This window comes from Colius striatus, chromosome 14 (genome assembly GCF_028858725.1).
Source record: "Colius striatus isolate bColStr4 chromosome 14, bColStr4.1.hap1, whole genome shotgun sequence".
Classification (NCBI taxonomy): domain Eukaryota; kingdom Metazoa; phylum Chordata; class Aves; order Coliiformes; family Coliidae; genus Colius; species Colius striatus.
Window position 1 is genome coordinate 16,297,985 of NC_084772.1, and position 18,360 is coordinate 16,316,344.

At 40.8% G+C, this 18,360-nt stretch overlaps 1 protein-coding gene across 1 annotated transcript; it reads left to right on the forward strand.

The window, feature by feature from the left end:
• Positions 1–6,919: 6,919 nt before the first annotated feature.
• Positions 6,920–12,727, forward strand: CLEC3A (C-type lectin domain family 3 member A). The gene is made up of 3 exons (XM_010208217.2): positions 6,920–7,034; positions 9,143–9,223; positions 12,336–12,727. The coding sequence occupies exons 1-3, from the start codon at positions 6,920–6,922 to the stop codon at positions 12,725–12,727; spliced, it is 588 nt and encodes a 195-aa protein (XP_010206519.2).
• Positions 12,728–18,360: the final 5,633 nt, after the last annotated feature.

The window sequence follows — 18,360 nt, forward strand, 5'->3', positions numbered from 1 at the left end:
ACAATTTCTCAGATGAGCTAAGTCTAGTCATTAAATACTGCCAGTATGTCAGACAGGGTCTGTCTGCACTGTCAACAGTGCAGTGAGTGCATTTACAAGGACATGAACAAGCTGACTTTACATTATGTAGCTTGAATGCTACCAGCAAAAAAAAGCTACAGAATATAGCAGAAAAAAAACAGGTAAATATATATTTTTGCTAGTCTGCACTGGAGACCATGCCAGGCTGGCTACAGCACCCACCCATGACATGGACTGAGATCTCCAGTCCTTAAAGAGGGCAGCTAACTGGAAAGGCAGGTGCTGTGCTCCCTTGTCATGGTTCCTTCTGCCCAAGCTAGAATTTAGCAGGGAAAAACAACCAAGACTTTAGAAAAGCCCTCACAGGCTTCTGTGTTGTATCAGGAAAATTTTAGGGACATCTAATACAGTAGCAGCATCCAACTCATCTGTGTCAAAACCCAGCCTTAAGGGTAGGAGAGCTGAAGGTGGGAGGGATGTTCTACTGCTGACCCCTCACAAGAGGTCAGCATTCCCAGGAAACAGATGAGTTTTTTCTCAACAGGCTATCAGTGAAAATTGCACTGGTACAGGTTATTTTCTCTTTTCCAGTCCCAGCATCCTTGTGTGAGCATCTCCCAGTAGGTGATAGGTAGTTTGCACTTTCATCCCATCATGGGGGCAGGGATGTGCATAGTGTACAGTGGTAGGGCTCATTGCAGTGTTTGTCTCTGCCTCCAGCTACCCCTTCCCTAGCCTCCAGCAAGGGAGGGCCACTTCCCACTGCTTGAGTTTGCCTGCAAAGAAGCAGACATTTCCCAAGCATTTCCATTTAGGGAGTATTTCTCCTCCCTGACCAGGCAGCTAAAAACTTCCTTTACTTTTCAAAGAACCGTGTTTTATTTGGACTACATCACATGTTTTCCAAGCCTGGGGCCTGGTGCATGAGCTGATTATGCCTGTGCATGGGGTTAGTGCTGCTTCTAAGACATGGGAAAGCAGGGTCAGCTGTTTGCAGATCCTGTGACTACCTTGAACTGCAGAGCTGTGGTTTGGCTTCTTGCCCTGAGCCAGGCTGGCAGCCCCCAGCTGAAGCATGTCCTTGTCAGTGGGCAGCCACACTGGCTGGGTGGGAGCAGCAGCACTGGGAGTGTCTCTGAAAGCACCTCTGTAGAAAGGTGAAGGAATTAGGGACCTCAAAGGTCATATGGCCATACAGGAGGTGGGAACTCATTTCTGGGCTGGCCAAGCAGAAGCTCTCAGCCTTTGAGCAGAACTTTAGAGGCCTTGGCGATGTGTAGCCACCAGAGAGACGTGATCATACTCCTGAGGTGTTTTTCCATCTGGTATAGGAAAATGCTACAAATACCTACAGAAGCCAAAGCATAATCCTCACTGGGGCCAGCCCTCCTGGCAGGATGCGAAGCTGCACTGCTGGTAACCTGCTACAAACCTGTGAATGTACAATTCAGAGTGTCTGGCGAGCTTCACAGAGCCTAAATAAAGGCTTTGTCCAAATTGTTTTGTCTGGCACATGTAAGGATGAGCAGAACCTCTTAAGATCATGTTAATGTGAAGCTGGAAAGCCTCATTTTAGAGGGAGACTGTGATGATCAACAATAAAATATTTAAAGGGAGAAATGGAATGTTTAGGATGTTTTCAGGTCATTTCCAGGAAGGAAAAAAGGCAGCACACATTACAGGAGAAAAATTAGCAAAACAGGTAATTTTATATTTACAAAAGAGAAATAGAGACACATTCTCACAAGCATCCTGAAGGCCAAACAAGCCAAGCTGCTGCCAGTAATTCCCAACATGGAAACTTGCCAAGTCCACAGAGAGAAGCATTTTAAAAGACCTCATTGAACTTTTCTGTTTGCATCTGAACTGCAAAGAAATTGCTTTAAATTTTCTCCTAAAATCCCTTACCTTTAGAGATGACACAGTGTCAGCTGCCATGTAAAACGTCTGGTTTGAGGGGGATTATGATTTGCTCTCTGCATGTTTCACATACCCATGAAAACATCCACCTCTAAATAATTGGCTGTTTCTTTGGGGTCCTTCCTGCCTAAAGAAATAGGCATGACAGGTAGCAAAACACTCAGCACCTACTTATTTTTGCATCTAAAGGCCTGAAGTAAAAAGGGTTTGTCAACTGTGCCATTCCTTTGAGGTATCTGAACACTCTGAGAAAGCAGCTTTCTCAGTGCAGAGCAGCATTGGATAGGTAACCAAAAAAGAGAGCAGTGGCTTTGCTAACATTGCTCCATGTAGATTTGGTGAATCCCTTCTCTCTTCTGACTTGGATAAGCAGTATTTTCTCAGCTTTACAACCTATAATCTATATTCATTGACATTAGAAGAGGATGAAAGGAGTACAAGTGGGCTAGTTTGGTTACATAGACAGCAATGTTTGCCTTATATGCCATTTGGTCATACAGACAATTACGTGTGATACATGTAAGACGAGTCTTTCTGCTGCCTCTTGCAAACTGTTTACCCTCCCCTCTGCTTGCTAAGACCCAGCTGTGAGATGCTTTGTGACAAAGGCCTCAAATAAGAGATACAAAAAACACTTATTGCAGAAACCCAAAATACTGTCCCAGTTCATCTTTTCAGTACACATCCGTTATTTACATCCCAAGTTTCCTCATTTTCTGAAACTTGTATTTACAGCATGTGAAGTGAAAAGCAACTGTAGGTAGTAACAGTTAGGTCTGGAACTGATGAATGCTACCTTGAGAGGTCTATTTGTTGATTAATCCCAAGGTGAGGCGTGTGTTTGGGATGGCAGCTACACACAACTCATGCCCTCGTTCCAACACTCACTGACATTCAGTGAGGGTCACTGGTGGGCAGCCTGGTTTTGCAATAAACCTGGAACCTCCTTTAATTCTTACAGACAGAGCAGGTCACTCATAGTTAGAAAATTTCCTTTCAAACAGGCAAATTAGCATGACAGGAAAAAAAATCTTCAACTGATTGGCAAAATATCACAAATAAGATTCACAAAACCTCACCCACCAGAGGTGAGCCCTTCCCTTTTAATAAACACACAGTCTGTTTGTACAAATTTCCCCAAAATAACTTTGGTGTTGGGATGTCAGCCATTATCCTGCCTCATACCTGGCTGGACTGAGACCAAATCCTGAAGACTCTGCAAGACTTTTCAAGGCCAAATAAACCAAGCATATGGTAATTTTCCAAGCACGACATAATCCATGACTACTGCAGAATTTGCAATGATTGTTACATTTAGTTGAAGCAAATACAAATCAACCAGTAGATCCCATTTACCACCCGAGGCAGTCACAAAACCTTTCACCAACCTTTGTGTTATCTACTTTTGTTGACTGTATTAGCTCTTTGGATTGCCCCACTAGAAGCGTCTTGGCCTGGCAACAGCTCTTGTTAGTTTTCATACTGACATACTCTGAGCAGAGAGGCAAATAGTTACTTTCATACAAGTTTTTTCCCAACTCCTATGCTGAACTGGATTTTCCACAGCTGAAATGCTGAGGAGTTTGCTATGATTTCAGTAGCAGATAGAGCACATCAGTTTCCCATGTGGTCAAACATGCCACAACACAGCTCTGAAGCATGCAGGTGACTGTAGATCTCAGCAAAACATAGCCAGTCTGCCAGCAATATTTGAGCAGTTTGCTTTCCAACAATCTGAAGCATTCATGGTTTTTTAAAGGTATTTTTTACAAGTAGTGTTTTCTTTGTAGATCTGTTACCTCAGGAGATAAGTAGAGGATGGGGTCCCCCTACCTAGGATCTTACTCCACACAACAGGAAATGGCTTCTGCAGACAGGACTATTTCAGGATCTCAGTCCAGCATTCAGTCCTCATCTCACACCAGCTTCTCATACTTGATGCCCAATTGCATGTTCTTTCCACAAACCCAGTGATGGCTGAGAATGGAGAGTTAAAAACAGCTGTATGAAGGGTTTTTCTGAGACAGTTTACTGGAGCATATAAAGGTAGAACTGTCTCTGAGGAGACCAGACTTTTTACCTTGAAGATCCTCAATGGAGAAATTGAAATAAACTTCTTACCAAAGGGTGCTTGTGCTCTGAATAGTTCAGTTGTCTGAAAGCAAATGGAATGAGGTGGGGAGATGGGAGCCAAAACCTGTAGGTGTCCATGCAGTATAGCACCTACGGCTTTTGCAAGATGTCTCTTATGAAACAAAGCACTTCAAGAGTGTTTTGAAGGAACCTAAGCACTCCGAGAGAAACCACAATTCTGTCTGTAGACAGAAGTTTTTCTATACTGATGTAAATAAAAACCTGCCATCCCATCCTAGTCTGGGCATGGCTGTGAAAGTATGAGGCTGTTTAAGTTTATATAGCACATTTGGATACAGAGAGAGGAACAGGTTTGTCCATGGAAAGATTACTTCTCTCTGAGCTGTGTTATATTAGTATAACTATGCTGGTAAAACAAAAATTACAGCTCTAAAGGAGACTGTAATGCTATTTTCAAGAGCATACACAGAGCAGGTACTTGTGGTCTCACCGCAAGGACAGCTTTGTGATCCAGGTGTTAAAGAGTGAAGTCCAGTTGAGCTACTTGTGGACAGCTAAAATGGTCAGAGAGTCTACTGAATAGGAGGGATCAAGCTTTCAAAACAGAGTTCCAGTCTGTTCTTAAAAGGACATTAGATGTCACAGGTTTTTCCTCAGGCTCTTGGCCAAGAGCTCTCAGAACACCAAACCTGTGTTTTCTTTATAGCTCCATTTTTAGCGAGTTGTGTGCTTGCCTCAGTGGAGCACAAATCTTTTTCTGTCAGACTCATTTCCAGAAAGAAAAGAAAGCCTGTGTTAGAAAACTCAGGTTCCTAGGAGCAGGACCAAATACATTCTGGTGCTGAGTCTGTAAAAACACACGAAATGCATGCTGACCCCAGCTACTAGTCCTCCCTCTCTCCAAACCTGTGGGACAGCTAGGTATTTTTCACAGCTCCATGTCAAACAGCTCCAGAGGTTTACAGCTCACTTATCGAGGTACCCCCAAATTAGCACTAGTTTAACATGTCAGGCTACAAGCTGCAGTGGTTCAGAATCATCTTCACGTACAATTCCACAACCTCTGAGAAGCCACCCAGTGAAAAGCTAACTGGGGGCAGTTATTGATTCCTCTGTCTGCCCTTAATTAGCTTCTATTGATGCCCCAATATCACTGGGATAGAATATGCATCAACTCTGAACTTAGGGTTAGTTCTAAATGCCAGATTAAATCTTGAACTAGACCCTTGCAAAGCTCCTTATTTTCCTCTTGACAGCTCACATTTCAGTTTCTGATGTGTTAGTTGGAATGATAGGCTTTACCACATTGAACTGTGTACTGAAATGTGCAGCTGTGACTTGTTTGGCAGTTCTGAGTGTGTGGGACCCTGTAATAACCATCTCTGGTGTGCTATGCTGTGTTAGCACTAAGGACATTGTTGATCCAGAGGTTTCCCTACACAATGTAAGATACTTTGATATTTTGAAGCAGGACCACAGCAGCTAAGTTTTATCAGATCAGGATGCATTTATGGAAAGTTTATGAACTCACTATTAATAGATATTTACTGCTTATAGATGATTAGAATATAGCTAAGTGTTTAAAGGTATCCAAAACAGATGGTTTAGATGTGTTTTACATTAGAAGTACTGAAGTGCTTTTAAACTCTGTATGGGGGTTGGGAAAAGCCAATATGCATTCATGTAGCATAACAGCATGTTCCTAAATCTCAGCTTTCATTTAATAAAGTAATAAGTTTCTTGCTGTTACAGTTCTGAAAAAATCTGTCGACTTGAGCAGAGTGTAACCAAGGCAGAGATGGCAAAGAGGTGTCTGGAATAGCAGCTCTGAAAGGCCAGTACCCCATCACCCAGTGGTGACTTTGGTGTCAACATTTTAAGCAAACTCACTCTTACTGAGAGAAGGGAGGGGAAGGAGGAGTGTAAAGAAAAACAAATGAAGAAAAAGGTGTGATGATTGGGGATACTATTGTGCCTCACCAAAATAGGTGAGAGGTTCTACTACTTTTAGTAATCCCAGTTAAAAGGCAGCCTCACAAAACTCAGAGCCCAAGGGCTAATGAAAGAGATCCAGATGCAGAGAACTCTCCAGAATCCAGAGAGACACTATCCTGCTTCAAGCATCTTGTGCTTTACTCTTCCTCTGATCATGTAGTCAAGACTTGGGAACCTTTGGAAAAGCATCACTCTCTTTGTTCCCCTGACCAGATGCTGCTGAGAGTGAGTACTCTTCTTAATCAGAAATGCAGTCATATCTTTTAGACATTTGTTAACTCTTATAACGTAATAAATGCACTCCTCACACAAAGTGATCTGAATGTATCTCGAGTCTCTGTGTGTGTAGCTGCAGCTTTTGCCTTTACTCAGAGAATGACATTCCTTTTTTGTTCTGGTGTGAATAAGATCACGACCATTGTCATGACTTAACCAGCCTGGGACAGAGCCATGGCTGAGGCTGTTACATTTGTAGAAATCTTTTGCCTACCCCTTATTGACGCTGGTGTTGCATAAGACATTTTTGAGCATCCACCTGCTTTTCCATACCTTTTGGCTTCAAAGTTAAACCAGGAGTTACGGTGCTTATTAGTGGCAATCGGTGCAGTGTTCAGTGCTGGTACAGCCTCTGTAAAAGCAACCTGTCCCAGCTGAACTCAAAGTGGAAACAGGAATTTCAGAGGAGGTGTGAGAACAAGGGGGTGCCTTATGCTACAGCCAGCTTAAGTATTAAACACATTTCGTAAGCAAGGAGTACAGCCAACCCTATCACTAGACTTTTATAAAACTGACCTCAGGCAGTCCCTGCTGAGACGTGTCTATGTGACTTGCTCTTGTAGCTGCTAAAGAGAATCTCTTGAAGCTTCTTGTTAAGTTCTTTAAGCGAGACATGGCACAAATGGGACTTCGGATTTTTCTACTCATAAGCATCTTACTGCTGGATCAGACCATCAGCCACGCTTCCAAACTCAAAGCCAGGAAGCACAGCAAACGTAGAGTGAAAGGTACCGGGTTTTAACTGGGAAGAGGGGAAGAACTGTATAGACTTATGCAAGTTTACTATGTACTTAAATAACATTGAGTGAACCAGAAACTAACATTACACAAATGCTCATTAACAAAGGACATTTGAGTCCATATTATATCTGTCTTTAAAATATTTGTATGTGAGTTAGCAAAGCCAAGAATGAGATGCCAGAATGAGTTATGGAAAGAGAGCTGTATTACTGCTGTGAATATATTGCTCTGTTACATCTATTAATCTCTGTCAACATTATTTAGGACCCACAGGTACAGCTGAGAGAGGACTCTGGCTGATCATTCTTAGTTACATAGTTATATTGACTAAGATCAGAAGACTGGAAATTCATGTATGTATGCTGGAGAAGAACAGAATAAAATATTCAGTCTCCAAGGTTTATTGTTTCGATTTTCATACCATTTCCTAATTTCAACAGAATGTCTGCCTAACATTTGTGAAATATTGCATTACCTGTGTGAAAAGTACTGGGCAAGTCAAACTAATGAAAAAGAATTAGCAGAAAAAGATAAAGCATAAATCCCCAGAGCAAAGTTTACAGAGCAAATACAAAACCCCTGAACGTTGTTTGGAAATGTCTGTGTATTTAATTTAAAGACTTATTTCTAATAAGAGAGGGTATGATAGAGGCACTAATGGCAAATATTTAAGCTTTTAGTCAATGAAAAACCTGCAGCTTTGATAAAGTCAATGTACAACATGATTACACTGCTCTGGAGCTATATAGTCATAGGCACTTCCCTCTGCTTTTGAATCTCTGTGGTTTTAAGCTTGGTATCCTAGAGACAGGCTGCCGATCCATTTGTTTTGCTGGCACATCTGTCTGTCAACCTTCCTCTAACAACTTTTGAACTTGAAACAATTTGGCAGAAGAAGAGAGTTCCTGAGGATAAATTTCCAACGTATTTTTTTTAATAAAAGGAGATCTCCATTAATGTCCCAATATGAGGCTGCACCAGGAGCTCAGCCTGTTCTAGGTTGTGTTTTTTGCAGTTCTGAAGTGGAGGAACATGAAAGAGCTCTTGTGAACTGGGACTTGCAAGGAGTAGCATGGGTTTAAGAACTGGGAGTCCTGCCCTGGGGAGCTAGGGAGTCGTGGAGGACAGCTGGGGATTATCCCCACAGTCAGGAGGGAATAGGGAAAAGAGATGAGCTTTCTGAGGTGCAGCTGGAGGATTAGATGATGTAACACAGACCTGTAGGAACTGTGTTTTTGCTAGTTCTATTATGTGTGAAAGAGCTTATTTATTCCTTATGTTCATTACTGTGACTTCTGGACAGTCTGGTTACTGCTGCAATCGAATTGTCATCCCATGCAATGGAAACATGTTTGGTAGTTGTTTGACAGTCGAGGAATACTGTAATGGTTAAGAAAAAAGAATAGAAAAGAGGACATGAGAATGGAGTTATGTGCAAATTAGCTGCTTTTCTTCTCTCACCATCATGCTGGTGCTTTTATAGGTGCTACAAAATAGTGCTTCAGACTGAATTTGTGCAACTAAAGTCAGCAGGACCCCTCTGTACTGATGGGAGAGGAAGACTTCTCCTGGGGAGGGAAATTGCAGCTCAGCAAGCTTGTCTGCATACATTCAGCCTGTGAATTTGGATTATATTAGTTGTTCCTCACTGTGTTAAAACAAGAGTTGTGTGAAACTTCAATACTCACAGAAATAACATTTCTTTACATAAACGCAACTTGTTTCCTGCTATCTTTTGTATGTCATATATACACCACGGTGTACAGGTTCAAAAGTAAATAGGCAGATGTTGCTGTAAATTAAATACTGGCATGCTAAATAATTATTAGGTGCAACAATCCATGGCTTTCCAACAGTTACTAGGATACAGTTCAACTGAAAATGAGATTTAAACTATGAGAGTGTAAGATAAAGGTGGGTTCCTCCTAGTTTTACAGGAACCCTACCAGAATCCTTTCATTAAGGAAAAACCTTCGGAAGAGATCAAAACATATCTCAGGAGTGCAGAAACCCACAATATATTGAATTAGCTTTTCACTTTTTTTAATTGTGTGTCTGTGTGCATAGCTGTTAATTTCTCTTTATTTCTTTTAAGAAAAAGATGACCTAAAGACCCAGATTGACAAATTGTGGCGAGAAGTAAATGCTCTGAAAGAAATGCAAGCACTTCAGACAGGTAAAGCTGCTTACCCTGGTCAATGGCTTCCAAAAGTTATCACTGCCTTTCCTCTCTCCTCCACTCTCATCCTTCTCTTTAATGGGAATTTGTGACTGAGAAATAAAGCTCTTTGAGGGCATGGTATGATATAGCTGTAATGTCGAGACAAATGTTGAGGGAAACATTTGAGTAAAATCAGATCTGAACTAATGGTTTACGAATGAAGATTCTTCACTAAGAGCAAGAATTCATCTGGATCAAGAACTACTTTGGTCTTGGCAAGGCACAACCCCAAGCTGTGATTTTATGTATAATCAGATAAAGGTGTAACAGTGAGGGTTGCTGAGTTTGAAGGTTTATTTATACCATCAGTACGTCAGGTCCCCAGCCCTGATATGAATATGGGCTAATTATCAAGGCAAAAAAAGATAATGGAAAAGGCCGAGAATACTGCCAAAACGAAGCTAAAAGGACTGAGCCTTTTTGAAATGTGCACTTTATGGTAGTCAAATATGAATGTTCCCATTAAGCTTCAAAGTAGTACCCACTGTGAGTTCAGAAATATCTTGTATCAATGTGCAGAGTCTTTTAAGTATTTAAATAGTCAGATGGAAATTTCCAAACAAAATAAGAAGGGCAAATACACATGCACCTACTGGACAGTTGTGCTTTTTCACAGCTGTTGACACAAGACCTGGCATTTAAACATGTGCAAGAGGACACTTTGGAGGAAATTACATCATTCACATGAAATAGAACATATTTTCCTTAGGGATGGTAATATCTGAGTTGTCCTGTTTTACATCTTGGGTTACATAGAGCTTTTTGAGCTTTAAAAAATATTTTTACTGTAAATTTCTTATAAGAAGGCTTCAAAAGTTTCTTAGAAGAGGGAGTCTGTGCTAGACAAGTAACCCTTGTTTAAAAGTGATTCTTGTATTGCTTCCAGGAGGAGCTTTAGAGTAAGCATGTAGTGGTTTAGAAGCTAAACCAGAGCCAGGAGATTTTCTATTCTCAAAACTTATTTTGAGCTATATTCTAAATTCAGAACCCACACTGTCCAACTGGATGCCAAATTTGGCCAGAAGAGATCTATCAGAGCTCTAGCTCTGACTGCACTTATTAATGGCCTTATGGTTCTTGAAAAAGGAGCTGCTTTTGTAGTTTATGGGCATTTCCAAGACACACATTACAAACTGATTTTTTTCTTTTACTTGAATTTCCCAGGTCTCCTTTCTACATAGTGTAACATGTTGCCATATACCATTTAGCAGCACATACTTTCTCCCGAAAGAAGGCCAATCTCCATTCTTACTGCAGCATCGCTGAAGTAGATGAGGTCTCCCTGATCTTTCCTGTGAATATAAACTCATTAAAGCATTCAACATTTAGCAAAGATGTTCATTATTTTTCTTTGGCCATTAGCAATTGGAAAGGTTAAAATTTGAAGGATAGCCCTAATATAAAATGATGAGGCTGAAAATGCAGCTAAGGAATGCAACGCGTACTACAACTGGAGATGCTAAACCACTGAGACACATGGGATATGTTCCAAAGTGGATTTCCATATCCTGTTGATCAGATACATAATTACTTTTTTTACAAGAACAGATGACAGGAATTAGAAACAGATTACTGAAAGCATCAGGACAGAAGATGTTCATATTGTTTCATGGCATTTTTCTAACATAAGTACAAGATGAGTTTAGCAATAAATGAAATAATCTGGAAGCAGTCGCATAGAGGATTCTAAAAATAACTGTTCTAGGAATTTATTCAAGGACTTTACTACCTTCCTCAGAACTACTCCTTCAAGAAGGGTTCTTTTCTAAGTATTTATCTTGAGAGAACTGAATTTTCAAGTATCTGCTTTAGGAGAGCTGTAAAGCAAAGTTTAAGGATTCACTGGTGCAGGTCTGCCCACAGGCAGCGGTTTTGCAAGGCAATTCCAGTTACAGAGCATATGCCAAATTAATGTTCTTGTACATTTGGACTTTACATCAAGACTTCCCTGATATGTTCCAGTAGAACTAAAAGCAAACAGATTTCTAAGTGAAAATATTTAGATTATATGGTTCAGATTGTCATGCAAGCTCAGTAATAAGTGCACACTTTTAAAAAGTGTTTATAGATTCAAGTCCTTCTTTGAATTTAGAGTTTGAAGGGACAGACTTTGCTGGAAAGGCAGGAATTAAGAACTAAAGAGGAAAATGTGTTCTCATCTGCATGTGGAAATAGACTTTCAGCAATCATGCAGAGATTTACATTATGAATTTCAAATCAGTTCTTTTTGGTGAGCAGGACACATTTAAAACAGCACTTTTCTGTCTTGCCTTTGTTTTCTAGGAGCTAGGCTTAGTTAATGCATAAAACTTTACATTTTATTTATCTTTGACATTTAAATATCATAAATATGAGAATACTTTTAGATCTATCTATTTACTGTAAAGCCAGGTATAGATTTCCTGATGGCCAAGTCCCATCTGTCATTAATACAAACATCAATTCCATCCATTTTAGGACTGATGATATAGGGTAAAAAAGAGACAATGCAGGACAGTTTGTTAGAAGAAAACAGAAGAGACACTGACAACAGACCTGAGTTGTATTTTAGCTTTCCAAAACAGCAAAATAATAATAAAAACCAAATCATTGAGAGAACTGTATTGCTACAGAGAATCTGGGACTCAAGATCGTGCCTGAGGTTTATCACCATAAAACCAACAAGGATCCTGCAAAGCACTTTAAGGTGTTAAGATCACAGCTATGGCTGTCCTTCCTCTTATGTGCCTTTTCTTTCTAGCAGCAATCAAGGCATGCTCTGCTTTTGGCCATCCCTCGTAGTCCAGAGTACTTTGCAGAGTACCTGTAAGCAGTCTGTTCAGATTTCCCAAAGCATGCCTACATGCTGGCTGCATGTAAGGTCCTGCCTGAACAGGAGGAACAGCTGGAAAGTCTGACCATACTGCTACTTTCAGGCCCACTCTGTGGACATAAGGGCTTCTCACTTTCTGAGGGACTTGTCTGCTTAATTCCCAACATACCTTTAGAACAAGATAATTTTAGGAAACATTATTCAAACCTATAGCCCATGCTTTTACTGAATGTGCAAACCAACATCTATTCACAGTCTGTCTTCGCGGGACAAAGGCCCATAAGAAGTGCTACCTCATATCAGAAGGCACCAAACATTTTCATGAAGCCAACGAAGACTGCATAGCCAAGGGAGGAACGCTGGCTATCCCAAGGAATAGTGATGAAACAAACACTCTTCGAGATTATGGCAAGAAGAGCATGCCTAGAGTGTCTGAGTTCTGGTTGGGTATCAATGACTTGACAAATGAAGGGAAATTTGTTGATGTCAATGGCATGGTTCTACAGTACCTCAACTGGGATCGTGCCCAACCAAATGGGGGGAAGAGTGAAAACTGTGTCTTTTTCTCTCAGTCAGCACAAGGCAAGTGGGCTGATGAAGTCTGTCGTACTGCCAAAAGATACATTTGTGAATTTCTGATCCCATAATTACATATACAAATAACCATAACTATGTTTTGGGTTATTAGCAGGCAGTTTGGTTTGTTAGGAATCACTCTCACTTAGAGAGTGGTGAGTAAAATGTGTCCACCTCCTGCATTGTACTCACTTTTTCCTGAAACATAAGTTTTCTCTATTAATTTATTTTGTGTTCAGATGCTAAAAATGATATGTTTAGTGAGTGCTCTTATTATGTACAGGAATCTATGTTATGTTTTGACCTACACTGTATCATATTTTGGCATATCATTTCAGCCTGATGTTCGGGTTACTGGAATTCACCTCCTATGTCTGTACTTTTTATCTCCATGGTAGAACTGTAGTTACTTGAACTGAGATGTCTAGTGAATTTATTGAAAATTTACAAGAGGTTGCTGCATGGTGACATGTGCCAAAAAAGATGTAGGTTTCAGTGCTTAAGAGGGACTTTAGGATTATGTGAGGTCCTGTGAAAAGTGTCCATAATCCTTAGAGTTTAACAGGATGGGTCTGTGACCAAGAGTTTTACCTATGGGTTAAGCCAAATGAAACAGAAAAATGTAATGTTAATTTTTGAGCTACATGAAGTTAAAAGTGATAACGTTGCTAGAAAATAGGGGAAGTAGCTGTTCTAAAACATCAGTTAGTCTAACCATGTTTGCTTCTAAATGTCTCAATTATGGTTAAATATTAGATGTTGCTTGAAACATTCCTGTAGAAGAAACCAACCTGGGACTAGATCATACCTCTGCTGTGTATCACCTTAGTAAGATGTACAAAAGCCTTCTCTCCTGCAGGATCAGAGAGAGGCTTTGTAATTCAGACAGTAGCACTGGTAGAAAGCACAAGTAGAGATGAACGATCCCCTTTCTGGGCATAACATCACTGCTCATGCACCTCTCTCCGCATGACAGGCAGCATACCTAATCAGCACAAAAGGGTGGGGGCCAAACCGCTGCTCTTTTGGCCACATGCAGATTTCCCCAGTTTAACACCTGACATTGGAAAATTAAATAGAACATGCTGGTTATTTTTCGCTGTTCTTAACCTTACGATAGAGATTTGTTTTCATGTTATACATAGCAATTTCTCTCTTGTGTAAAGGAATTTCATTGAAATACTTAAATATATTGCTACTTGGAGGCTAATTGCTACTTTTTTTCTCTTAGTTGTGTAAGATTTTCTTAAGTTATGCCATATATTTGTGATTCCTGGTATTTAACCTTAGTAGTATTTTTGACAGCTTATTCAGCCACGTGAAGGCCATCCTTACCTAGGACTTTTCTCCAGGATTCAAAAGGGCACCATCTTTGGGCACCTGAGAATTCAAGAGGACGCATCACATCAGCTTTATACACATTACTGTAAAACCAACAGAAAAAGCTCCAACACTCACACCTAGTGGTGCGACAGGAAAGTGCAGAGCTTACATAGTTTGAAGTGCCATTGAAATGCTATTACTGTACCAAACACTGTTTCTAGTTGCTTGATAAAGAAAAAAGGTCCAAAGATCTACTAGCATCTTTGCAAGAAAAAGGAAAATAAGTTGGTTTATTTTTTAAGGCTTTGTACTTATTGCCAAAAGTGGTTAACAGTCAGCTGCTAAACCTGCATCCCTCATATTTTATGACAACTTTATTTTCATTTTAGGTAGAAAATATGTTTGTTTATTTGTTTTTAAACTCAAACTGTTTTATAGACTCTGTCTTGGCAGAAAAAGCAGTCCTTGTGCCATAAAACCTCAAGAATAGTTCCCTGGATATATGATGTGACAACATCAGAAAACCCTAAAATCACTCCTTGCACATCAGCATCATAACAGGTTAAATAATATGTGGGTTTTCTCCCCACTTAGTTGTTATTCATATTTGTCTTCCTACCTTGCATATGATGTGTCGATGGATTTCTCTCCTCCTTTGTCTCACCCCAAAGGAGGTCTCATTCTTCTACTTTCCTACTATAAAGAAACACAAGGCTGGCTGTGGGCACCTAAGTGAGCGAGTTCCTCTTCCAAGCTTTTGGACTCAACAACAGACGTTCAAAGTCCAATCACTATAAAGGGTGGCACAGGGTTAAGTCGCCATTCTGTGCTCCATCCCTAGACAACTCATCTCATATTAGAGCAATTTGTATTTCTTCTTCCTCTCTTCAACTTGCAATTGCTCCTCAAATTTTGGAAATATTTCCTTCTTTGTTGATTTGCTATGTACTATATAGCAGGGTTTTGTAGACTTTTTTCCTATAAAGCCTCCATAGCTTCTCTTTTCTTGTTAAATTTCATCTTGTGGATCACTTTAGAGAAGGATAAAAGCACTACTAGATCTTGGAAATGAAATGAGGGATAGCTTAGAAACAATTTATTTTACTTATAACACCAGTCTCACTTAGTGTTTGTCTAAACAAAAGAACTTTCCTGGAGTGTTGGCCATGATAGTGCATTCCTCTGCCCAGAGAAGTTTTAAGTAGGAGCAGATAGCTTGAGAGTATTTTAAAGGTATCTTTGCTCTCTCTGGTTGCAGCTGTCTGTAGGCTCAGAGAAACAGACTGTACCAGAGAGCTGCCTCTTGTCCTTCAGTAGCATCTGAGGTGAAGGTACAGATGGCCAAACCCTCACTTGTCAGGAAGGAATAGCCCAGAGCCTGGGTGCATGCAGAGCATTGCTTCTTTGCATTGCCTGTGTGGAAAAGAAGGAGAATTTATAGTACAGGGGTTTGAACATAAATGATCTAGTTTGAGCAAACTTGTAACACTTGAAGTTTTTTCTTGAGACAATCGCAGCACTCACCGCCTATCCGACGGCGGCTCCCAGGCCACCGGAACCTGCCGGTCCGGGAAAAGCAGAGCTCCACAGCGGCCAGCCCACCTCTAGCTGGCCTTGGGATGGTTTTTCGTGGTCCCGCAAGGTGAGCAGAGCGCGGGGTGCCGGCGCTGGGCACCGCGGCGGCTCCGGCTCGGGCGGCCGCTCGGGCCCCGCGGCACGGGGGCGCTGCGCGGGGCGCTGTCCGCCGCGCCCGGTGCTGAAGCGGCCCGCGGAGGAGGCGCGCAGCGGGAGCGCCTGGCGGCCAGGCGCGCGTCTGCCCCCGCCACCCGCGGAGGGACGAGACCGCGGGCGAGCGACACTTCCCATGGGCTGTCCCCGGGATGGCGGAGCGGGGATGGCTCAGTCCGACTGCACGGCAGGGAGCGGCTGCAGCGTCACCCTTGCCCACGCGCTTACCCCCAGCCTCCCTCTGGAGCCTGTACCCTTCAGCGTCTGCTTCGGAGCGAGGCCTGCAATCCCTGCGGAGCACTCGGCGGTTTTTTGGCAAAAACAGTTTCTCACTCTTTGAAATACGAACGAAGGATTTGAGGAAATTTTCTTTAAGTTTCTGGGGTAACTTTTGCCAAGTTTTTGTGAGCCGAGCTTAGTGTGCAGTATCAGGGGTATTGCTCTGTCATCTAGCGTGAGATGTTGTTCAAGACATCTAGAAAATCACATGAAATATGGTTTTGATCACAGTTTCTGTCTAGACTAAAAGATATTTACCACATATTAAACATGATAGTAAAAAGGTATCCCTGCTAGTCCTGCTGTCTGCCTTTGGAGGAATGGAGTGCAAAAAGCACGTGAGGTGAAAAAAGTGGAGTGCTGGGACTCTTGAGAAAGGAAAGAGGTAAGGATTAAAAAAAGAAACTTTTTTCTGAGGACAGAGTCAGCTTTAACCAGAAGTGCCCAGCAGCTGCAGAAATAGCCCTTTTTAAGAGAGGGTTGATTTGTTTAATTTTTCCCTATATATAGTCATACTTAATCTAACTTAAAATATTAGCATGTCTTGTGTTCAGGGCCTCCTTGTGTATATGGTAAAACAAAGTATCTATTCAAAAAAGTTCACTATCTAGACAAAACTTAGATTAATATCCCCATTATACAAAGGGGAAGCTGAAGCATTAAGAAATTGAGGGTTGAAATAAAGTATCATTGAGCAAGGAAATCTTCTATGCCTCTTCTCAGCCACTAGGTTATCTTGTTTCTTCCAGGAGTCATATCTGGATGTGTGATGAATGATAACAAACACATACCTCCACCCTGGGTGCAGCAGTTGAGTGTGTGAGAGCAGGAGTAGCACAGGGACTGATTGGGCTGAGGGATTTGGGTGCCAGGTAACTAAGTTGGAAGTGTGAGGAAGGCAAGGACTGTTCCGGCCAGAAGCAGCCTGTCTTCTGACAGAGACCCTGAATTTCTCTCCTATGAAAAAGCCCATATCAAAGTCACTTTATTTTTTATTCTTGGGTTAGATAATGCTATGCCAAGCATTCAATTGATAAATATTATATTTCATATTAACTCCAGTATGTCTACAGAAATGATATTAGTGTACATGATGTGATTAGTGTAGCCAATAATGAGTTACTGTGGAGCTGCTCTATAAATCTAACATGCAGTTCAACAAATTATCATCTTTCGTATTTATCTGAGCAATCAATCTAAGCTAGCTAAAGCAATGTGAGAAATACCAAGATTAAACAAATGAAACAAACTGGCTAATATCTAATAAAGCATGGCTAGTATCTAATTAAGGAGGGAACAAAATGGGGAAGTGCAAATGATAATGCAGGTGAATTTATTTTAGGGAACCTGTCAGAGTTTGAGCATCGTCCCAAACTTTTGTCTGTAAAGCATTGCATTTTTTTCTGCAATATTTTTGCCAATCTATGATAATTAAGTAACATCCACTGGATTTTGCTGGTATTGCAAGGTGCTCCTTACCCAGCAGAAGACAAGCTTTGCTGCCTTTTTCCAATTTTAAATCCATCTTTTTCATTCTTCATTAGGTGCCCTACTGAAACTCAATATTCTACAAGTGTTAAAATAAAACCAGATGGTTTCTTAGGAAATATAAACTGTATCTGCGTATTTGTGTATGCAGCTGTTCAATAATCTTAATGACTGATATATAAGTCCATGAATATGCTTCTAGGAAGAGTTAAAAAAGAAACTGCTAATAGCACCTTACATTAGCAGTGTGTACCATACATCATTATGCCTCAATTTGGATCACTGATAGTTTGCCAGACATCAGAAGGTAGCCTGCAAAATGGTCTCTCTCTCTTCAAGAAAAATAGTCTTACAATCCTATGCATGTGACCAAACCACCAAGGCAAAACAAAATGAGATATTTGATATGACAAATGAAATAAATATGTATGAAGCACATCATGGCAATGATGCACAAAGTAGTCCATTTCTACAACCCTAGGCAGCCAGCATTTCTTTCTCCAGGATAGTAGGTGGCCCTTTGTTTTCGGAAAGGTTGAGAAGTACTCTAAACACATCAGAAGAGCTCTCATGCACAATTTATTGGTTGGCTAGTCCATGTAATACCTGCTTATTAAGACATATATTAAGCACTCTGTAACCATTAACAAATTATTTATAAGTGTTAATTAATGAAAAACATCTTTTTGTTAGCATGCTGCCAGCATTATTAATCTGTTCTCAAGATCATGAAAGACAGATACCCCCAATAGTCTCATTCAGCTTTCTTGGCGAGCAGGAATAAGTAGGAGTGAATAAGCAAGGTTACATATGAAACATTGATTAGAAGGAAATGATTACCATATGAATTGGGTAATTCTACTGAAGTATTAAAGGAAGGTGATAA